The sequence below is a fragment of the Alosa pseudoharengus genome, unplaced genomic scaffold, assembly GCF_046254945.1.
Source record: "Alosa pseudoharengus isolate Yale_2024_CS ecotype anadromous, Long Island Sound unplaced genomic scaffold, YU_APseudo_1.1 YU_APseudo_1.1_scf_13, whole genome shotgun sequence".
Taxonomy (NCBI): Eukaryota; Metazoa; Chordata; class Actinopteri; order Clupeiformes; family Clupeidae; genus Alosa; species Alosa pseudoharengus.
The window spans coordinates 16,851,169-16,876,421 of record NW_027468598.1 but is presented as its reverse complement, the minus strand read 5'-3'; the positions used below and the strand labels follow the sequence as shown (position 1 = coordinate 16,876,421).

Sequence of the window (25,253 nt, the reverse complement as noted above, 5' to 3'; positions counted from 1 at the left end):
TAATGAAGTTAGATTTGGAAAATAAAAGTGTAAGCAATAAGTGTAATGCGGTGTAGTGAATAAGCAAAAAAAAATCTTAAACGGTGTGGGAGAGACGAAGCGGCGGCGGTCGACCACCCGGTCTCCTCTGAAGTGCTTTTAAAGGCCCAGACCAGGAAGTGATTAGCACGACTCCAAACACCTGCGCTCAGCACACCTGTAGGAGACAGACACAGCACACATACAGAGGAGCCAGGCGAGGCCATGACACTGGAAACAGATATGTGCATCAATTCTATAACATAATTTTACTGTTATAAACTCTTGTCTTATACAGAAGTAGGACTCACAGAACATTTCTTTCTTATGGAGTTATTTTATTTTACTTTCACCTATGTTACATTCACCTATTTTACATTCACTAATATCACTCCCCTGCACAGTCATGTTGTATAAAAACACCAGTAGCTGTATGATAACCAGTCAAACACAATGGTGGACTATAGAGATAACAAACTGTTGCAAATGTTCAAGTGAATCACAAGAACCCGTTAATCAGCATTCTATAGATTTTCTAAGGAAATGATCCTGGAACCTGAAATGAAACTAAAGTACACTATAGAGCACACCTTTATCCTGCCCCAGTACACCTAGCCGATTCTGTACATGAGCACCTTTGAACCGTCCTGAAGGTGACGGTAAATGTTGGCAAGGTGAAAAAAATCGACTACCAATCGACCATCAAAATCAGAAAGCCCCAATGTGGAAAATATCAACATGCCACAGAAACCTGGTGATAATACAATCTCTACACCATGTACCATGGCACATCAAGAGAAGCAGCTGCCAGCATTTTGAAGACAGGCTTCAGGCAGTCCAGTGGGGGTATGCTTGGACGCGGCGTCTACCTCAGCAAGGAAGGCCAACCGGTGATGCCATTCAAGCAAGGCCGGGTTCAGGTGTCCCCATGGAGAACCAACAGGCTACTACCGCTGAGAGATGCGAGTTCAACGAATTGCAATTCTTCCAATATACAATAAGCAAGTCAAACAACATTACATACACATATTCAGTGAATGTAATTTGTTCTGAAGACATACAGTATGTCAGAAAATAATATTATGAATTGGTATCAATTTGAAAGGTTGCTCTCCAAAAGTTATGCATTACTTCATGAAAAAGGCTTCATAAGACATAAAGGTTGAATTATAATATGTGTCTATTTCAAGTTGCAACTCTATTTACTTCTTCATTGATATATTGTCAATTAAATGCAACTCAAGTTGTGGTTGTATTAGATTGTAACTACAACAGTTTGACCTACAGTTAATCTAGGTAAACAGGGTTAAGTACACCTTTCCTTTGTGAATAGAATAATGTGTGAATAAATCATCAGGAAAGACTACCACCACAATTCCACTTCTTTGCTTTCTATTGAAATAATCATCCACATACATGTAAATACATATTACACATACATACCTTTAGATCTCTCTGAAAGTGAAAAAAATTTCCTCAAAGTATAAGTGAAGGTAGACAGGGTGAAATGGCATAGGCCTAAGTATGACTGGGGCACAGCTGTGTGGCCTCCAAACTGTGCCCTCCAGTGGTCGTATAGTGAAAAAAAATGTAAATGTAACTGCTTTGGAGTCAAGAGTGACCTGGAAGACACCTTTAAAGAAAAGGACTGTTAAAGTCACCATCATTGATTACTGTTACTCACCAAAATGTGTGTTTCAGTGGGATGTAGAATTGTCATTGCCTTCTGCTATTTTGTCAGAGCTAAGTTTACAGCTGCACTGATTACATTCTCTTTGTGTAATACAGCTATGTCATTTTTTGGAATAAACATTGATGTTTATTTTATGCATATTGCATTTTCAGGTGAATTACCAAGTATAACTTAATTTTAAGTCCTAATATAGACTGTAGTTGTGTCCCAAACTAAAAACAAAGGTGTGTAAAAGGTGCAATTTAGTTCAGTTGACTCTCAGGTTTTTGTGTCTTTCCTTAACATATCAGTACAACTTGGCTCAAAGTGGAGCTGAGAGTCAGAATGAAAGAGAAAAGTAACTTTGGAATTCTCAGGGAATGTTTTTTTGGAGCATGAGAACAAGCAATATGTTCCAGAGTTAAGACAGTTTTGTTTACCAGGAAGTTTAGTTTCGATTTAGAAAACAGCACCTAATCTTTGAGGAATTCTGACAGTTCTTCCAAAGATAATGTCATTTTTTCCACATCAATGGGTACTGTAAAAACAAGAAAAGGGCATTGGTAAAAAATATAAAAACTGTCACCAATTCAGGAGCCCTCTCCATGGAAAATATTCCAGATGATATTCTCAGATGATAACATATAAGAAGAAGTAAACCCTAATTTAGGAATGTGAGGAACTGTCAGAAAACCAATAGTGTCCTGGCACTTTGAAACCAAGCTAACCCATACCATTAAGTCATCTTGATGAGGCCTGTTCAATTTAGGACTTACTGAGAGTAACATAAGCTCATTAATTGAATAAATAAAAATGAATGCAAATAATGAAGCTGATTTTAACCCATTTTATCTATAAATCTGGTACATTGACAACATCTAAAATCATAAAAAGTCTTACTGACACCACACCCTCAACACGTAAACACACTTTGCACTGCCTGCAGGCAACAATCATCCTCCCAATATTTACATAAGGAAAAAAAACCTTCCTGTAACAGTTTATTTGCACCATGAAATGAAACTTAAAAAGACACATGAAGACACTCCTACTGTGTCTGCCTGCTACAACTAATAAAAGGCCTTTGCAAGTTTGTATGTAGTTCAAAGAGTTTCCTCACAAGAACACATTCATTTGGATCATTTTTTTACTCAGATCTTTAGTTCAAAGGTGAATATATCTTTGTTTAAATTCTCAAGAAATTTTAGACCTAAGAAATTGAAATGATGTAGACTGCAGAAGACTGCAGTACTTTTAAAGTGTGCCAGATGAATTGAACAAATATTGGTCAAAACATATTTACAAAATATTTAGTTTCATTGTATGTTTAGTATATTATGCTATAATCATAATAGGATTAATGTAGTCATCAGTTTACCAATGAGTAAGGGGAAATTTAATCATGGGTATCATGGGCAGTTTGCTGAAATACTAAGAGGAACTAGAGAAAGATAGTCACACACAAGGTAATGTAGCTGTAAGTAAGTTTCTGCTAATTAAACTGTTTTTCATGCCTGACGTAGCCATACCCAATACTATTCATTTGTCGAGTCGAAGAACAATCTAAGCGAGCATACCATTACATCATCTAATGTTCTTATCCTCATAGCCATATACATTATGAAATCTCTACCCATGTCTGTTAATAATTAATCAAACTAGATGTACCGCAGAGTGGTACAAAATATGACCGCCGCCCAGTCCAGCACATTTTTTCCACAAAAATAAATTACGCTGAAAGGCCTATATGATTCTAACTGTCTCACTAAATTGCATTATCCACACTCAATTCTCACTGGTATCTGCTAGACAACAAGTACCAAAACATGATTAGTTCATAGATTTCACATGTAAAATTCTTTTTATACAACCCCACCCCCATCTTGCCTGTTCATAATTCCGAGAAATTCTTGAATTGTGTGCATGTGTGCATGTACACGTTTATGTTTATGTGTGTGGGTGTGTGTGTGTGTGTGTGTGTGTGCGTGCTTGTGTGTTTGCCTGCGTGTGTGTGTTTGTGCATGTGCATGCACGCGTACTAGGGGTGTAAAGATTAACCGATAGGTATCGGTATCCGTTTTTAACGTTTAAGATACGGCTACATCGATACGTGAAGCCCCGTATCGGAAAAAAACTGAAATGAACCGGTCGTTATATCGATTTACTTGTTATGAATCGGTGCACAACCTTTTCTGCTCGCTCAGACTCATTTACGTTCCAAGCAGCGCGTTCATCCCACTTCCGGTTTTGAAACTATACGTGGCACGGAATTGTGGGTAATGCAGTTCGTTTTTGGTTACATTCATTGCCCAAAGTTGTCAAATGACCTCATTACCCATACATCTATTGCAACTTAACCATGTGACAACTTGCACTCGGTCGGCTTTTGTTTTTCGAAATCCAGCGCGAAATTAAGCACTTATAGCATTCCTAAACAGCAACGATAGTCTGTAGAGTAGCCTTATCTTTGATGAAGGGATTTCCTTAATGTTAAATAATAATTTGGCCCTTGCTGCTAAAACGATGCATAAATTATTAGCCAATGATTTTGTTCATATTCACTCAGACTTGTGGCATTTTAGGTTTCTGCATTAGGTCTACTTTTGGAACAAAATTAGCCCAGAGAGTTCATTGTTTTTTGATTTGAAGGCCTATTTTATTCTTGTAGGGTAGGCTAGGCCTATATGAGAAAAGGCCAAGAGTGTCTTAAGCACTGTTTTATTTTATTTCGGTATTGTCTTACCTCAACAGGGCTACAGCTCCATGAAAACAATCAGATATAACTCTATAAAATCTGTAAAGTCTATAAAAATGTATTTTTATGTTGTATTTGGCTGCTGTGCTTGACTGAAATGTAGACTATTCTTTTTTCATTTCAATACAGTATATGAAACAAACCTCAGTTTAGATAATCATATTCACACATTTTGTTGCCTAATTGACATCCAGTGTTGTGCGTGAACGAGTTCAAAAGAACGCGTTCATTGAACACGCTCATTTTTTCGTGAACGTTGAACTGAACGCAACACACTTTTTAATAAAGAACTTGAACGTGAAGTTCACATTATGTGTCATGAACGGCAGACATCACTGTAAATGAACGTTGGAATTTGTTTTCCATTGAAAACTGAGTGACATCTGTTTTCTCTTTTGAAACGCAACGAAAGAAAGTTCCTCCCTCCTGTATTCTCGCTGGTGCCGCTTAAATCATGTATCACCAGACAGAAATGGTTTTGACACTGTGCGCGCAATGCATTGCGGGCAACGTAGTGTCCGGCTGAGAATAGTTGAATAGCATACTGGCTTCCGCACAACGTTACCCGTGATAAATTGCAGCAGAGCGGGGTAGGCATAGCAACGCCGCGTAGCAGGCAACGACGAGAGCACGGAGGGCTGGAGGAGCGAGAGAGAGAGAGAGACAGAGCAATGACGAGAGTGAGAGAAAGCGCTGCAATTAAAAAAAAAAATGGCTAGGGGAAGTGATGGCACGGAGACTGGTCTACCTTGTCTGTACTGCTGCAAGTTTCATCACCTGGTAAGAAACCCACAATTGCAGTGTCATGAGCAAATGTCTACAATGAGCAGCTTCAAAGAACATATAGTGATTTCTAGCTCGTAGTGTAAAAAAAGTATTTATTTGAATATCTCACGAAAAAAGTAAAATGAACTGAACTTTGAACTAGTTCAGAATTAAAATTGTGAACTTTGAACGTGAACTGTTCACTTTGAGCATGTATGAACTGAACTTGAACTAGTTCAGAAAAGCTGTGAACTGGCACAACACTGTTGACAACCATGACCATGATAATTGATAATATGAATGTGCACCTTGAGCAAATTATAAAAAATCTTTCAGAATGCTTTCCATTCTTAAACTGCATCGAATTGCATCGAATCGCATCGCATCGAATCGTACTGAATCGTTTTTTATAAACATGTATCTTTTCTTGTATCGAATCGTGCCCATGTATCTAGATGCGAATCGTATCGTCTTTTACATGAGAGATTCACACCCCTAACGCGTACATATGTCTACTGTGTGAGTATGTGTCATACGTATGATTACTGTGAATGTATGTGTGTGCGTGTGTATCTGTTCATGCACATGTGTGCACATGGAATGGGTTAACATGACCCCTGGAGGCAAACATACAGAAACAATTGGTCATCCTAGGCCAGGGGTGGGCAAACTGCGGCCCGCGGGCCGGATCCGGCCCGCCAAGCACTTTCATCCGGCCCGGTTATCATTTAGTTATCAGGCTGCTCGCTATTTTTTTCCTGCGATAGAGAGGACGTTGGTTAGCTTTACTGCAAACTGCTTTTCACTCTCCTTAGATAACGTTTACAATGTCAATGTCAAAACATCATGTTAAATAGAGATAACATCATGTTAAACTAAGTTAACTCTTAGTTATCTCATGGGGGGGGGGGCTACAGATCAAAACGAAAAAATTGGGGTTACATGCCCACCAAGTTTTGTGTACCCCGGTCTTTCAGTGTCCCGGGAATCCTTGTTGGTGTACGGTCACTAAATGTACACATAAATTATTTTATTGTAAGGCCCCCCATGAACAAAAGTTCACAAAACTTGGCATGCATTCGGAGGGTGTCATAAAGATCCTACACTTTCAATTTCGTGCAGTTTTGACCATGTCAGCCAGAGATATTGTGATGAAAACACCTAATTTTTTGCTAGGTGGCGCTATACATGAAATAAGTGGTAATGGAATGGGTTGACATGCTCCCTTAGGACCAACATACAAAAAAAGGTGGACCTCCTAAGCCCTACGGTTCTCGAGATATTCACAGAAAATTAATTTATTGTGTGGCCCCCCATGAACGGAATTCCACGAAACTTGGCGTGCATTCAGAGGGTGTCATAATGATCCTACACTTCCAATTTCGTGCAGTTTTGACTATGTTAGGACACAGATACCTGCGATTACAACACCTAATTTTTACTTTTTTGTGTTTAACTAGGTGACGCTCTACATGAAATGAGTGGTTATGGAATGGATTGACATGGCCCCTTGAGATAAATATACAAAAAAATGGTCCTCCTAAACCCTACGGTTCTCGAGATATTCATAGAAAACTGTGTCTGCCCTACCCTCCTTTCGGGGGGTCCAGTCCAGCGGGGGGGGGGGGGGGGGGCTACAGATCAAAACGAAAAACGATGGTTCCATGCTATCCATGTGGGGTTACATGCCCACCAAGTTTCGTGTACCCCGGTCTTTCAGTGTCCCGGGAATCCTTGACGGAAATTTAGACATGCGAAAAAAAAAAAAAAAAAAAATCTGACTAAACCTATATGACCGCCGCTTCGATGCGTGGTGGTCATAATTATTATTAGGGCTGTCAATCGATTAAAAAAAATTATCTAATTAATTACATACTCTGTGATTAATTAATCTAAATTAATTGCATATATAATTTTTGCTGTTAAAGTATTTTAAATATTCAAATTCAAATGAATCATTAAATAATCAGCATTATTGACATTAAAGTTCAAAAACTCTTTTATTATTATTTTCACTGTTCAAATAATTGCCATAATAATCTATGATATGACCCAATATGCTGAGGAAATAAATTCAAATGTGCTTCGGGAAGAAGTTTTTTTTTTACATACAAGGCATTTCAGGCCACAGATATAACCTAGGGGACACAATGAAAATTACACTCCCCTCAATGTCAACACTTATTTCTTTGCATTGATGTGCGACTATAGAGTTGGTGACAGTGATATGCAAATTCCTTGCTGCAGACATTGCAGAGGACTTTATTTATTATCAACACCATCAGGCCATTTTTTAAAAGTAAATGTTCCAATCAATGATTCAAGCAGCACGTTTTCTTCTCTCTCCTTCATTTTACAATCTAATTTTTACTGACTAGAACGGCTCGGGGTCAACGACTTTCTTCCACCAGGTCAGCCACGTCTCGAGAGTCTTGTTGCACCAGGTGATAATAAAATTTACACCATGTACCATGGCATATCAAGAGAAGCAGCTGCCAGCATTTTGAAGACAGGCTTCAGGCAGTCCAGTGGGGGTATGCTTGGACGCGGCGTCTACCTCAGCAGGGATCTGCAGAAGGCCAGCCGGTATCCTCTGGAGCTGCCTGAGTCACAGAGAGTCGTCCTTAGAGTAAGGGTGAATGTAGGCAGGGTTAAAAAAATAGATTGCCAAGGACACCCCCTGCAGAAGACCTGGCATGACCAGGGGTACGATACCGCCTGGTGCCCTCCGGGCTGTGGCATGGTCAAGAGTGAACTAGAGGAGGACTGTGTGTGGGATCCAAATCGAATTGGGATCATTGATGTCATTTACCCAAAGCCGGGTGCATGTGGAGGTTATGGAGCTGCAAGAAACTTCTATCGCTGAAAATTTTGTTCACAATCGTACAGGATGCATGAAAACATTTTCTTTGAAAATAAGGATTCAGTGCATTAGATAAATATATTTTTTAAAGCTTGTGTTCAGTAAATGTAATTCCTTCAAAAACAGATGTCATGTAGGTATTGTGACAATTAAGCGATGAGTACTGTACAAAGCAAGCATTTTCTGCCACTGCACAACAGCATTATATGTATGCCTAATTTATAAACGTAGCCTATATTTCAGGAACTTAGAATATAATTGTTCGGGTCAACGTAATGTATGTGTCAACAGATCACAACATTAATGAACAAAAACTGCTTATCAGTTCTGGTTTGATTTGTACAGAATAGTAGTCAGCAGGGTAGGAATTTCACGGCGGCCACGACAGCCATGGCCGTCGTAGCCCCTTGCGTTGGCCGTGAAGCCCCTTTGAAAATCATAGGTTTACAGGCCATGGTGGCCTTGGTGCCCCCTTCTTTCAATATTCTGCTTTGTGTCCTACTAATAGCAATTTTTATTTAGCCTGTGGCCTGTCAAAATAATCTTAGCATTCACAGCGCAAATTTATTTAGTCTTTTACGCAGTGGAGAAAGTGCAGTGCAAGAAAGAAAGTGCGTCCAAATTCACCTATTCTTCTCAGTTGAACTACTCGCTAAGTAGCCTATTCATCACACAGACATCACAAGTATCACATGAAAGAGCTTTTTCTCAGCTTTTAAACGATGTTAGCCGATAATTGCTGTATTGAACGGTTCGCGAGAAAAGTAAATAATATAATTCAATTTAATCATACATTCTACTGAAGCTTTTGCGTCCATGATCTCCCTACCCATTCATCTCGGTGGAATACTTCACGAACCCTTCTTTTAACACATGACAAACCACATATCACAATAAACAGCAGACCTTACCGAACACAAAGGTGTAAAGCAGTCTCCTGTAGGCTATAGTTAGCCGTTCCAGAGTAATCCAGTTGAATTTGCAGTAAATTTCGACATGCATGGATGTCTCCAAATTTGGGCTTTAAGTTTTACAATGTGTTTAAATTGTTCCACATGATTTCATAACGGGCCAAATACAAAATAAATGTTACAAATATCGCCTAGATATTGGTAAATCCGAGGACAGCTGACTAAGAGTTTGTGAAAGTAGCCTTTATGATCACAAAATGCTAAGCATGCATCTAGGCTATTTGAGTTTCTTAAAGCTGAGCTGTGCTTAAATTTAAATTGTTCAATACATGAATTTTAATAGCAGGCCAAATATAAAATACATTTTATATATAGTCTAGATATCTGTTTTTATAAGATGATCAGATGATTTACAGTTATATGTAATATGTCATGTTTCATGTTTTTGTAATGTTTCATACAGTGATGTAGGTCTACTGCAGTGAATAGGCTAAATACAACTTTGATCATTTTTATAGCCTACTACTGTATAGTTAACTTTGGCCTTGGTGCCCTGACATGTGGCCTTTGTGCCCCCCACCAAATATGCCCAACTGAAGGCCAAGTGGCCTTGCCCCCAGAATGGTGAAATTCCAAGCCTGGTAGTCAGTGATATGTCCATCTACTCTTTATCTCTTTATGGCTGACAATAAACAATGGTTGTAACGCTGCACCTGATGCTCAGACAGGTTCTGTACTAGGTATCTGTCACAGGTTAAAGACATTGTGCCCCTCAGCATGTGATATTGTGCCCAGTGGTCTCACTGTCTGTAAGAGTAGGCTACTGTCTGATCCAGAGCATGTCTCCATCACTACTGATGTCATTCACCCAAGCCTGGGCCATGTGTAGGGTATAGAGATGAACCAGGTGACTATTACTGCAGGGATGTGAGTTTACTGTTGTACAAAAAATGGAATGTTTTTTCTGTTGGTTTCCCCACTTGTGAGCAACCTATGCCGAATGATCTATGTCAAATGCCTTTTTTGCTTTTCTGCTCGTCTTTTAAAGTTATTGTGCTGTCAAAATAAAACAAAATCTAAATATAATACCTCTTAGCAGCGATTTTTCAGCATTTTTCGAATGTAGGCTACTTGCACACAAAGTTATCATGAAAAAAGTGCAATTTAGTTTGATATGATTTACTTAACAGAAGTTATGAAATGAAACTAAATTGCTCCTTTTGTTTTCTTCAAAGCTTATTTGGGGATATTTCAGTTTAAAAAATCACAAATTCCCTCGAAATAGTTCATATAGAAAATGCCATCATCTGTGGTCCTGTATTGTGTTGTGTGATTGCATTCAAGACAGCTTGAGTCCTATACCGAAGGACTGAATTCCACACCGCTCCTTTAAATTCAATTCTACTTGACCTGGCAACCTAAGGGTGAGAGATGAAAGAAAGAGGAAGAAAGTGAAGCGTGAAAACAACTGTTAGGCACCAAGTTAGAGTGAGTTTAAGGAGTTTTCATTTAAATGGTTGGCCTGTCACTGGTTCAGGTAATGCAACAGACATTTAGCCTATATTATGCAGTAGACAGCAGTTGGTAGTTCACATATATTTGATTCCCATTACAGCCAAATTTGAATTACAGTGACATGAATCATGATGAGAGCAATTCAAACCATATTCAAACCCCAACAACATCCCATCTTAGTTTCATTTTCCCTGAAACAGGAAAGTTCATGCTCCGGGAATTCCCGGGTTGGGAGGATTGGGGGGGTTGGGAGGATGCCTGGACCTTTCAGAAATATGCAGGCACTAAGTATTTGAAGGGGTGATACATTTTTACTTTTAGTGCTAACTGCACAGACACAATGACAAGATGGTCTAGTGTTCCAGTGTGTGGCATGTGTTCATGTGTTCTTTTGGTTCTGTTTGTGAGCAAGTTATTTATAGAAGAGTACAAGTGAGCAGAAATTGGGTTGATGAGAGATGTTTAGCATTAGTGGCATTCCTCCTCAAGGTGTTTGGGCCTAAGCACTGCTTTGTTGAGATAGAAGGGGCCCTGAGATGGAGCTGCCATCTCCTCTAGGGGGGTTGGCGCCTTCAGTACAAGTACAACAGTACAAGAAAGTTTATTGTCACATGCATATAGTTACTGGAAGTAAGAAATGCAGTGAAATTATGTCTGGTGTCAGCCTAACATGTCAGCCTTCATGTATGTTAGGTCAAAGTTTGGGTAAATGTCACTGATGTTAGTTGCTATGGGATACATCCTTGTGTACAATGTCAGGATGAGATGGGTGATGTGATCATTGGATTTCTGACATGCAATAAGGAGAGATGTAAGCTCTACTGACTGGCTGAGACTTTGTTCAACTGATTTCTAAAAACCTAGACCGATAGTGTGTGTGTGTGTGTATGTGTTTGTGTGTGTGTGTGTGTGTGTGTGTGTGTGTGTGTGTGTGTGTGAATGGGATGTTGGCCCAAGTGCTACAACAAGCTATTTGTAGGCCTATTTCTCAAATCCATCACCACCACCACTGAGGCTCAACTAAAGAAAAATAAAAACTAGATGTACCGCAGAGCGGTACAAAATATGACCGCCGCCCAGTCCAGCACATTTTTTCCACAAAAAGAAATCACGCTGAAAGGCCTATATGATTCTAACTGTCTCACTAAATTGCATTATCCACACTCAATTCTCACTGGTATCTGCTAGACAACAAGTACCAAAACATTATTAGTTCATAGATTTCACATGTAAAATTAATTTTATACAACCCCACCTCCATCTTGCCTGTTCATAATTCTGAGAAATTCTTGATTGTTTGTGTTATGTTTATGTTATGTGTGTGTGTGTGTGTGTGTGTGTGTGTGTGTGTGTGCGTGCTTGTGTGTGTGCCTGCGTATGTGCCTGTGCATGCAAGCGTACATATGTCTACTGTGTGAGTATGTGTCATACGTATGATTACTGTGAATGTATGTGTGTGTGTGTGTGTGTGTGTGTATCTGTTTGTGCACATGTGTGCACATGAAATGGGCTAACATGACCCCTGGAGGCAAACATACGGAAAAAAATGGTCATCTTAGGCCCTATAGTTCTCAAGATATTCACAGAGAACTGTGTCTGCCCTACCCTCCTTTTGGGGGGTCCAGTCCAGCGGGGGGGCTACAGGTCAAAACGAAAAATGACGGTTCCATGCTATCCATGTGGGGGTACATGCCCACCAAGTTTTGTGTACCCCGGTCTTTCAGTGTCCCGGGAATCCTTGTTGGTGTACGTCACTAAATGTACACATAAATTATTTTATTGTAAGGCCCCCCATGAACGAAAGTACACAAAACTTGGCATGCATTCGGAGGGTGTCATAATGATCCTACACTTTTAATTTCGTGCAGTTTTGACCTTGTCAGCCAGAGATATTGTGATGAAAACACCTAATTTTTTGCTTTTTAATTTTTAACTAGGTGGCGCTATACATGAAATAAGTGGTAATGGGATGGGTTGACATGCCTCCTTAAGACCAACATACATAAAAAAGGTGGACCTCCTAGGCCCTACGGTTCTCGAGATATTCACAGAAAACTGTCTCCGGCCACCTACAGGCCAGTTGGTGTATAACATAAATTAATTTATTGTGTGGCCCCCCCATGAACGGAATTCCACGAAACTTGGCGTGCATTCAGAGGGTGTCATAATGATCCTACACTTCCAATATCATGCAGTTTTGACTATGTTAGGTCACAGATACCTGCGATTACAACACCTCATTTTTACTTTTTTGTGTTTAACTAGGTGGCGCTATACATGAAATGAGTGGTTATGGAATGGGTTGACATGGCCTCTTGAGATCAACATACAAAAAAAATGGTCCTCCTGAACCCTACGGTTTTCGAGATATTCACAGAAAACTGTGTCTGCCCTACCCTCCTTTCGGGGGGTCCAGTCCAGCGGGGGGGCTACAGATCAAAACGAAAAACGATGGTTCCATGCTATCCATGTGGGGTTACATGCCCACCAAGTTTCGTGTACCCCGGTCTTTCAGTGTCCCGGGAATCATTGACGGAAATTTGGGCATGCGAAAAAGAAAAAAAAAAAAAAAATCTGACTAAACCAGGGGGTCAGGATTTGAAGGGTTAGCTTCAGCCACTTATCATGGCATTTGGCCGCCGACATTTTTGAAAACATGGCGTTACATGGTTGCAACTTCCGGCACCAGTTTTTACATGCTGATTGGTAGATGACAGCTCATGCACGAGTTCAGTGTTCGGCACGAGCGTCCTTGCGCGTCCATGTTGGTTTGCATTTCTGGAAGACGACAAATAAAACAACTAACGACTTGGATTAAGCTACTGATACTTGACTTAATGCCTACATGGTTTAGGCTGTATTACCGGACTTTGTGGTAAATAAAAGAAAAATGTGAATGTTGTCATATTAGGCTATTATTTGCCGTATATGTGGGTTGACAAGGTAACTGACCATGACCATACATTTTAGCAGATGCATAGCAATGACCTATATCCAATTATTAGCCTGCTCATTGCGTTGTGTATGAAAACTAATTTAAAACGCAAAGGATGTAGTTCTGTAGTCCATGACAACGCAACGTCTGGATCATGTAACCATGTCTCCCCAAGTGATTTCAACTAAACAAATGTCAATGACTTATTATGACCGCCGCTTCGCTGCGCGGCGGTCATATAGGTTTAGTCAGAATTTTTTTTTTTTTTTTTTTCTTTTTCGCATGCCCAAATTTCCGTCAATGAGTCCCGGGACACTGAAAGACCGGGGTACACGAAACTTGGTGGGCATGTAACCCCACATGGATAGCATGGAACCATCGTTTTTCGTTTTGATCTGTAGCCCCCCCGCTGGACTGGACCCCCCGAAAGGAGGGTAGGGCAGACACAGTTTTCTGTGAATATCTCGAAAACCGTAGGGTTTAGGAGGACCATTTTTTTTTGTATGTTGATCTCAAGGGGCCATGTCAACCCATTCCATAACCACTCATTTCATGTATAGCGCCACCTAGTTAAACACAAAAAAGTAAAAATGAGGTGTTGTAATTGAAGGTATCTGTGACCTAACATAGTCAAAACTGCACGAAATTGGAAGTGTAGGATCATTATGACACCCTCTGTATGCACGCCAAATTTTGTGGAATTCCGTTCATGGGGGGCCACACAATAAATTATTTTATGTTACTATACACCAACTGGCCTGTAGGTGGCCGGAGACAGTTTTCTGTGAATATCTCGAGAACCGTAGGGCCTAGGAGGTCCACCTTTTTTATGTATGTTGGTCTTAAGGGGGCATGTCAACCCATCCCATTACCACTTATTTCATGTATAGCGCCACCTAGTTAAAAATGAAAAAGCAAAACATTTGGTGTTTTCATCACAATATCTCTGGCTGACAAGGTCAAAACTGCACAAAATTAAAAGTGTAGGATCATTATGACACCCTCCGAATGCATGCCAGTTTTGTGTACTTTCGTTCATGGGGGGCCTTACAATAAAATAATTTATGTGTACATTTAGTGACGTACACCAACAAGGATTCCCGGAACACTGAAAGACCGGGGTACACAAAACTTGGTGGGCATGTACCCCCACATGGATAGCATGGAACCGTCATTTTTCGTTTTGATCTGTAGCCCCCCCGCTGGACTGGACCCCCCGAAAGGAGGGTAGGGCAGACACAGTTCTCTGTGAATATCTTGAGAACTGTAGGGCCTAGGATGACCATTTTTTTCCGTATGTTTGCCTCCAGGGGTCATGTTAACCCATTTCATGTGCACACATGTGCACAAACAGATACACACACACACACACATACATTCACAGTAATCATACGTATGACACATGCACAGGCACATACGCAGGCACACACACAAGCACGCACACACACACACACACACCCACACACACACACACACTCACACACACACACACCCACACACATAACATAAACATAACACAAACAATCAAGAATTTCTCAGAATTATGAACAGGCAAGATGGAGGTGGGGTTGTATAAAATTAATTTTACATGTGAAATCTATGAACTAATCATGTTTTGGTACTTGTTGTCTAGCAGATACCAGTGAGAATTGAGTGTGGATAATGCAATTTAGTGAGACAGTTAGAATCATATAGGCCTTTCAGCATGATTTCTTTTTGTGGAAAAAATGTGCTGGACTGGGCGGCGGTCATATTTTGTACCGCTCTGCGGTACATCTAGTTTAGTTTGCTTTCTTGCAACATTGACATGATTAGGCTATGCATTTGATTTAAATGTTCAGGCTGCCAGTCGAGGCAAAAGGCAAATATCCAACAATTGCAGACTTTGCCTACTCGAACCACAGTACCCGAGGGATGTGCGCTTCTATCGGTAAGTTTAACCTGCGTTGCCCTCATTTCGTCTGCCTGCAAATGTAGCCTAGGTTTAACAAGCTGCAAATTCACACTGGGTGCAGCAAAATCCCAGCTATCCACAAGTTTCTTCGTCCCATGTCTACATAATTATAGTCATTTTCGTTGAATAACTTATTGCGCAATATAGTATACAGCCTGTCCAAATATACTGTAACATTTAGGGATCATTATTTGTGTAGCCTAAAGTGAGTCAATATTGATTCTCATTGTTTATTATCACATATGAACATCACATTAAATAACCTAGGACATCAGAGACAGGGCAAACTTCTACCACCATTCCCAAAATGTTATCCCAACCAATGAAATACATTTGCGCTTATAACGAGGTGAAGTGAAGCGCGTTCACAAACAACTTATTTTCCTCTGAGGGAATGTCCAATCTTCATCAACGACATACCGTTGTACCTTACGTTGTCTCTGTCTGTAACGTGGAATCTAATAGGCTAATTCTACCTGGTCCCGGAAACGAACACCCATGAAACGCCATTTTCATAAAGATGGCTGCGGTCAATTTCAAACTTTTTTGGCTGAAGTAGCTAGCCTAGCATGGGCCATTGAAATGAATGGGGGCGGGACTTAGTCACTCTCTCCAGTTATATATAATACCTCCATGGACTAAACCTATATAACCGCCGCTTCGCTGCGCGGCGGTCATAATAAAAACTGGTTGTCTAGGCTATCATTTACAAGAACTGAATGGAAACACGAATCAATAAGGCAATCTTGTGGATTAAAATCATCTTTGTTGTATGAATCAGACAATGTTGACAGACTTCAGAGCATGTTTTGTCTATTTCCTCTGGTCTTGGCAGCTTGTCAACAAAGACAGATTGAGAGGAAGAACTCTGCACACCATCAAGGTCACCGAATACTGTCGGTACGAAAAAAACGGAAGAAAAAAAAACAATCAGTTCTACCTAGCTCGAGTTGCTGCAGCCAACAGCTAGACTACACCAGGCAGTGGCGTGCAAAGACATTTTGGGGGGCAGGTGCTCAGGAGGGGGGGGGGGGGGGGGGGACTTTTTAGCGCACGTGGAACACTTAATTATAAAAAAATAAATTACACGCACATGTTGAATGAAATTTGACTTGTGCTGTAATTAGTAAATCAATATACAATTAAGACAATAAAGAGACCAAAATGTGTTAATTTATGTTGCCTAACAAAACCTATACAACAGAAAACGTTCGTCTTAACACATAGATTTGCAATTGCAAACTCTACCGAAATTATTTGTAGCCTATGTGGTCGTCCTCACGTTATCTGTCATTGACTTGGGCTACAGGGTAAAACTTTATCAGGTGACCAGTCGGCTAAAAATGCTTAGTTGTTTGATGCTGTATGAGACATTTTATGCACAACAAAATGATTACACGTTGGGCTTAGAGGGCAAACTGTACGATTTTACTTGATCTGTAAGACAATAAAGAGACCAAACAGTACGAGAAGGAGTTATAGTGGGCTACTGACTGTTGTCATTACATGAATGCAGATGGGCATTTTTCACAGGTAATGGGGAACTTCCCGTTTCTTCTGTCACAAATGAATGTGTTAATACATGTTGCCTAACAAAACATATACAACAGAAAACGTTCTTCTTAACACATACATTTGCAAAATCTACCGAAATTATTTGTATGTGGTCGTCACGTTATCTGTCATTGATTTGGGCTAAAGCGTAAAAATTTATCTAGCTTTATCTATAGTTTATCAGGTGACCAGTCGGCAAAAATGCTTGTTTGGTGCTGAATGAGACATTTTACTGCACAACAAAATTATTACATGTTGGGCTTAGAGGGCAAACTGTAAGATTTTGCTTGATCTGTATGTTACCTGGCTGATGGGGCACGGGAGAAGCAGCCTGTCAGCGACCATGCCTGCTATTTGAAGACGCTTACTGAACTGCTATGGTGCTGCGCATCTGGCGTGCCCTGCGCGCGACCGCGCGAGTTCACGTGACAAAGGAAGAGAGATAGGTCGGGTGTGCGCAAGGAGGTGGCTCATTTCGGGGCTTTGTTTTAGTCGTTTTTAATCGCTCAGGTTTTCAAAAGATAATTTCAAAACCGACCTCAGTATAATCTTAATAATATTAATAATTTAAAAAAAAAAAAAAAAAAAAAAAGTTTCAAAAGGGCATTTTCGTTGATAAAGGGCAAACTTCCTAGTGCTTTAGCACCACCTAGTGTCTATTTATGCACGCCTGTGCCAGGCAGTCAGGAAGCTACACTACTACACTCTGGGGGCATGTTCGTAAGCCCCCATGTCCATGAGACCCCATGTCCATGGGACCCCATGTTCAAGAAAAAGAGATCTATGTGAAAAATTGCTGGAATTCTCTTTTAAGGCCTTAAGGTGTAAGACAATGAGTCTATCTGTAAGGGCCATCATTAGGCCACAGCAGGTCACTATGATAAAATGTTGGGCCAATGAAAGACTAGCAACAATAAGTATAAGTAAGTATATATACTCTTTTGATCCCGTGAGGGAAATTTGGTCTCTGCATTTATCCCAATCCGTGAATTAGTGAAACACACACAGCACACAGTGTACACAGGTGAAGCACACACTAATCCTGGCGCAGTGAGCTGCCTGCATCAACAGCGGCGCTCGGGGAGCAGTGAGGGGTTAGGTGCCTTGCTCAAGGGCACTTCAGCCGTGGTCGATTTGACCGATACAAATTACAATCTACCAAAGTGTCTCCATTTCATGTATATATCATAGACACACACACACACACACACACACACTGAAAACAGCACCTATCTTTCGGTCCTTATTAGGTATTATTTATAACATTGTGTTCAACAACATTGTCTATCAAAACTGATTAACCTTTACACTCACTGACTGGCTGACAGAAATATGTAGTGACTTTACCTGAATGTTGTTAAATGAGTGACTGAAAGGTTTTGTCTACTTTCTAAACTATTTAGTTCAAGGCATGATGCGACACAACACATGCTACCAGAGTGATGAGACAAAATCATTTCACATATAGATTTAAAGTGGATTGAGGCATCATTCTTGATAGCGACCAGTGCCCACATATTTCCTTCACACCATTTACACAGAAAGTAGGCCTTGGCATTGTCTTTTAGCCCTTATCAGGTGCAAGTTGCAACTTTATCAGGTGTTTGTGTCTTTCTTTAACATCAGTTGTACACGTCTTGGCAAACTGGAGCTGTGAGTCAAAATGAAAGAGACCCTTTGGAATTATCAGGGAATGCTTTAAGAAAGGGATAATGGAAGACACTCCATTAAATTATCCGAAAATAAACGCACGTTCGAGGTTGTAATGTGGCCACGACGTGCATAATCTAATGGAGTGTCGTCCATTATCCCTTACGTAGAACAAGTACAGTAAATGTTCCAGAGTTAAGACAGTTTTGTTTACCAAGGAGTTTTGATTTAGAAAACAGCACCTAATCTTTGAGGAATTTTAGTTTTTCCAAAGATAAGGGCATTTTTTCTACATCAAGGGGCAATGTAAATACAATAAAAGGGCATTGGCAATATAAAACTATAAAAACTGTCACCAAATTAGGAGCCCTCTCCCTGGAAAATATTGTCTCATATGATCACAGACATAAGGAGTAAATACTACTTTGGGAATGTGAAGAACTGTCAGACAAGCAATATGTCAAAACAACTTAATATACAGAATATTAGGATGAGGCACGCCACTAGCATAATAGCACACCAACAGTGTCCCTGGCACTTTGAAACCAAGCTAACCCATACCATTAAGTCACTTGTCATCTTAATGAGACCTGTTCAATTAAAGACTAACTGAGAGTAACATAACCTCACATTTGAACATAACATTTGAATGCATTGCAAATAGTGAAGCTGATGTAAACTCATTTTATCTATAAATCTGTTGAAATTACTGTAATACAATAGGATTACTACTGAAAAGTCTTACTGACACTATACAAACTCAACACGTAATCACACAAATGTTTCCTACACTGCATACACAGGAAGCCAACCATCAACCATCATCTCAATTTACATAAGAAAAAAAAAGAAAACCTTGATATAACGGTTTATTTGCACCATGAAATGAAACCGAAACGACACAGAAAGACACTCCTACTGTAGCTGCAAGCTACAACCAATAAAATGCCTCTGCAAGTTTTCATGTAGGGCTGTCAAAATCTTTCTCTGACGGGAACACATTCATTTGGATACATTTTTACTCAACCAAAGCAAATATCTCTATAACACTTCAGAGGTGAATATATCTTATTTAGATTATCAAGAAATGTTAGACCTGTAAAATGATGTAGACTGCTTTAGAGTGCAAAAAATATATAATCTACCAGTTCAATTGAACAAATATAAAAAAAAGGCTTTTGCTATTAAAACATGTTTACATTTTCAGTTTAAATTATGTTCAGTTCCTCATGCTATAATCAAAATTGCATGAATTTAGTCAAGTTTACTGATGAGTAAGGTACAATTTTATTTAACGTGGGCAGTTAGCTGAAATAAAGGGACCTACATAATACTCAAGGCATATTCCCTGTCATGGATTTTTTAAAAACTTGTTAAACATTTTGTTAATTCTTTGTTCATGTTGTCTTAAATTTTGTATTGTAAATTTGTAATTTCAGTGTTTTTGAATTCATTTTTCCATAGGGATTGAGTCAAGATGTGGGCAGAAAATGACTTTCCTCCACCAGGTCAGCCTCGCCTGGACAGTTTTGTTGCACCAGTTGATAACAGAGTCTACACGATGTACCATGGCACTTCAAGAAAGGCTGCAGACAGCATTTTGAAGACAGGCATCAGGCGATCCCGTGGTGGCATGCTGGGGCCAGGGGTCTACCTCAGCCGGGATCTGCAGAAGGCCAGCAGGTACCCTCTGGATCTGCCTGAGCATGAGAGGGTTGTATTGAGGGTAAAAGTCGCTGTCGGGAGAGTGATAGCAATCAACTACCAAGGCCACCCCCTGCAGCACACCTGGCATGACTATGGGTACGATACCGCCTGGTGCCCTCCAAACTGTGGCATGGTGCCGAGTGGTCTGGAGGAGGACTGCGTGTGGGATCCCAATCGAATTGAGATCCTTAATGTCATTCTCCCAAAGTCGGGTGCATATGGAGCTGCGAGAGGCTTCTATCGCTGAAAGATGAGTTCACATTTGTACACAATGCATACTTTTGTATTCTTTGAATTTATATTTTGAAAGCATGTATTTAGTCAATGCCATTTTTTTATGTTCTTAATGTAACAATAAAACGATGACATAGAACGAGTTGACTATCTCTGAGAGATGTGAGTTTACCGTTGTACAGAAAACTGAATGAATTGTTCTGTTGTTAGCCTGCCTATAAGCTGAGCAACCTATCGCTGTTATCGGGAAGCCTATAACAGACAACGGTTTTCAAACGCATTGACTACATAAAGTTAAAGTGCAATTTAGTTAATTTGATTCGATTTAGGCTACAGAAGCTATGTATTGAAACTAAATTGCACTTTTTGTTTTCTTTAAAGCTTCTTTGTGGATATTTCCGTTTAAAACATTCATAAATATCCTCGAAATTTAATACAGAATATGCCTATGATCTGTGTTGTCCACGTAAGTATTGTGTGGCTGCATTCAACAAAAGAGTCCTACAAAATTCCACACCACTCCTTTTAACTTCTAGTCACCAAAGAGTTTTTTTGTACCTTAAAACAATGTTTCCAAAATCGTTTCACGTGGTTCATCAACTTGTAACAGGGTGAACGGCACTTCTGCATTCGCTTTGAGACCCTTTATAACAGCACTATAGTCAAGATAATATATTCAAGTTTGCCAGATTGGGTAGCGGATCTGTATTTCGATGGAATGAGATATAAGAAACTACAAATTTGACTTGCTTCTGATGTCGCCATACATCATACCATACTTTCATAAAATCATGCAACATACTCTACCTTGTCTGTGGACATACTGTAGTTATTTCCAAAGCCAGTGCCGGATAAATAGCGTGCGTGCGACAGAGGAAAAGTGCTTTGGTGTTGCTTTAACAAACTCTCAGTCAAAGTCAAGAGTGGAGCACGAGAACAACTATTGACCACCAAAATTAGGGTGAGTTTGAGGAGTTTCCATTTAAATGTTCACTGGTTCAAGTACAAGTATGCTAACGCAGACATGTATATGTAGACAGCAAGTATAGGTTCAAATTGATTTGTGTTCCCTGTAGGAGCTATCATTACAACCACATTTGAATAGCATGAATCATGATTTAAATGGAAACAATTCAAACCATATTCAAAAACAGCCCAACAACATCCCATCTCAGTTTCATTTTTCCTGAAACAGGAATGTTCATGCTCTGGGAATTCCCTAAATTGTCCACTCCTCCAAAGGATTGAAGAAGTAAGCTATTTTTTTCCATGGTTGGGAGGGTGCCTGGACCTTTAAAAAATATCCTTAGTATTTGAAGGGGTGATAGATTTTTACTTTTAGTCCAAACTGCACAGACACAATGACAAGATGGTCTAGTGTTCTGGTGTGTAGTATGCTATTCCCATGTAATGTGCAAGGACAGGAAACAGATGCATTCAAAACATTACTGAAACAAATGAGACACATTTTTACCATTTACCAAGTTTTACCAAATTTGAAGGAATTTGAAGAAAAGCTTTTGTTGCATGTATTAAAAGTTTTGTGCATGTTAGAGCGAACAAAATGGCTTCATTTTGGCTTCTACTAGGCCTGTGTGTTACCTGTTTTGAAAATGTGATCAGATTTGTCAGAAGCATTAAAGCAAATAAGAAAAAATGGTCAGGTTTAAAATGAATATTGACCACCAATATACAACTGTATTATATATCAATCTCCTGATTTAAAACCATAGCTTCAGACTGAGCTGTAAGGGTGCCTCTAATACTCCCCCAGATCGTCTTAGTCTGCAGGTGAATAGACGTATTACTGTCAAAGTGCTACAGCAAGCTATTTGTAGGCCTACTTCTCAAATCCATCACCACCACTGAGGCTCAACTAAAGAAAAATAAAAGCAAAACTAAAAACTGGTTGTCTTATCAATTACAAGAAGTGAATGGAAAAACAAATCAATAAGTCAATGTTGTGGATTAAAGTCACCTTTGTTGTATTAATCAGACCATGTTGACAGACTTCAGAGCATGTTTTGTCTATTTTCTCTGGTCTTGGCGGCTTGTCAAGTAAGACAGATTGTTGGAGGAAGAACTCTGCTCACCCAGACATCAGAAGAACTAAACATACTGTAGTCTTAGTCAAGTAAACATAATCTTAGTTCAGCGCTTAACTTAATGGATGCCATTTCTTTCAAGCCAACATCTGGGCAAATGCTTTGACTGCTAAGAGTCTTTCAGTAGAGTATGTGCTTCACTAGCTGCTTTTGCTTTTGACATCTGATATGCTCACTGCCATGGTCTTTTCCACCTCTGGATGACGGTGCCAAAGAGAGTGGTGTTGGCAGAGTGTGATTTGATTTCCCCTCAAACGGACACCCTGAGAACTTCAAATCTGTCCTTGCAGTCATTATAACAGTAATTTGTAACTTGACACAAATTTCAAAATGCATACAGTGCCCTTTTATTGGTTAAAGTAAGTCTTTATTATATTTTACCTGTATCCACATGTATCATTTATTCAATAGCAATAAAATATATGATTACATATATGTGTTTTATATTGATTTAAATTTTTATTGATTTATATATTTTCAAATATATTATAACATATATGTGTTTTATATTGGTTTAGTATAGATTCACATGCATGCTTATGGTATACTGTGTTTTTTTACATGTATGAATCTTCTGTTCACATGTAATCCGCTGTTCACATGTATGACTGTTTTGGTTCACATAAATGAATCTTCTGTCTGCTTTAGTTATAAATTTCATGTTCTGTATATTATTGTGTCTTAGTCTACAAGCATGAACCTTATGTTCTGTTTATAGTTCTGCTTTTATAATATCCAAACAAACTGAGTCTCACAATTGAGAGCTAAAAAATCAACCGGAGGGGACAAAAATAAATTAATTTCCACAATCTCGGAATGTGTTGCCTGACCTGAGGATCAAGATGTGTAAACGTAATGATGTATTAGGCTACTTACCAGTGGAGGAGAGTTTACGCTTTAGGCCATTATGTTAACTGTCACACCCTGATTCTGTGACCTCAACATATATAAGGAAGCTGACATGCTGAACATGACAAAGTCTCGGTACGAACCATTGTTTTGTATCACTCTCTCTCTTTGCAAAGATAATACAATTATTGTTCTTTTGGATCACTGGCTCCTGTATTTTTGCGTCAAAAGCGTACAAAATGATCCAACAATGCTACAACTTTAAGAATAAGAATAGTGATATTTTGCCATCTCTGCAGGTCTGTCCCTCCTGGCTGTTCAAACATAATTGGCTGTCATGGAAAAGGCTTGACACTTGCCTCTCTGGTTTCACTACAACCTTGCCCTCATTCTCTGTTTCCGGAGCGTGGGCGTACTCAGTGTCCTCTTTCCTGCTGCGGGTGGCGTAGCGGGCAGCAGCGGTGCCCTGGCGACGCCCAGCCCACAAACAGCGCCTGTACCAGCTCCCTCTTCTGCCACCACAACCCTGTCCTTCACATCAAGGGGGCATTGCACCGTAGGTTTGGTCTCAACATTGGAGAGTGTGAGTGTGTACATGCCTCTGTGAATGTATTTATCAGTGTGTCTGTGTGTGTCTGTGTGGGACACTTAAAAAGTCCTTTTCTGACTCAGCAAGAGTCAGCATCAATGTGGAGTGCAGAAGACCTGGCATGACCACAGGCGTGACACAGCCTGGTACCCAGCTCAGTGCTGCCCTGTGGCCCAAAACAAGACCGTTTGAGATCCTAATAGAATCATATCACTGGTCCTAAGAATAGGGGGCAGCACATCCAGTGATAACCTGGCAGGCCTCTGAGTCTGTTCCCAATGGAGGGTTGTTCAATTCCACATTGCAATGAAAGTTTAAATAAGTGCTTGTCTAGACATTAATTTTTGTTTTGACAGTTGTGACTCAAGTATTTCAACTGTACTAAAGGTAATAAAAAAAAAACATTAGTTTTACACCACAAGGCATTAGGGCACAGCTTCATTGGACTTGCAAGTTAATTAATGAAGAGTGAAAATGATCTGCCTTGAAACTATTTCAAATAGCTTTGGACAAATTTGTGAGAGAAATGTGTCCTTACTTTTACATTCTGTATCTAATTGGTCAGGAGATGGCGCTGAAGTATTCTGCAGAGGAAAGCCTAGTCCCTGAATGTGAGTCATTTTCCAGTCCAGAAGCCAAGGGGACAGACATTAATGAATAACAGAATAACATCTGTTAGCAGAGTCTGCTTTTGCCTTTAGCAGAATAAGGTTGTTGAATAGTTATTGGAACCCCCTGGACATCCAGGAAGAACACATAGAAAGCCAAAAAATTTTGGAATAACAGTTTTCATCATAAAGTGTTGATACAGTAGGTGTTGTATCTCTTTGGATGACTCAAAAATACTATCTTAAATACAACCTCATGTTGTTTAAAGGTTCAGTCTGTGATTCTGCTGCAACACCATTGATATTTGAATGCAAACTACACCTCTCCCTTTCATGCACTGAAAGCAGCATGCTGATTGGCTGGGCTTGAGTCATGTAGGCTATGACTTGGTCTGTGCTGCTTTGCTTGCTTCCCACTTACAGAGGCGGGAATATGACCACTGGAGATGTTTTGAGAGTGGACACAGAACAAGAGGCAAGAGGGCCGTGAGGAGCCATTCAGTGTAAAAACAAAGTAGGATCAGAATTGCAGACAGTGCCTCTAGGTCACAGAGGGAGGAGCTGTGCTA

At 39.8% G+C, this 25,253-nt stretch overlaps 1 protein-coding gene across 1 annotated transcript; it reads left to right on the top strand.

The window, feature by feature from the left end:
* Window positions 1-782: 782 nt before the first annotated feature.
* Window positions 783-20,689, top strand: LOC143121328 (uncharacterized; the record flags this gene model as incomplete). The annotated part of the gene is made up of 4 exons (XM_076281686.1): window positions 783-996; window positions 1,864-1,875; window positions 7,589-8,071; window positions 20,065-20,689. Coding segments are annotated over 4 exons (1,191 nt in total), but the record flags the coding sequence as incomplete, so codon positions are not given.
* Between the last annotated feature and the right edge of the window lie 4,564 nt (window positions 20,690-25,253).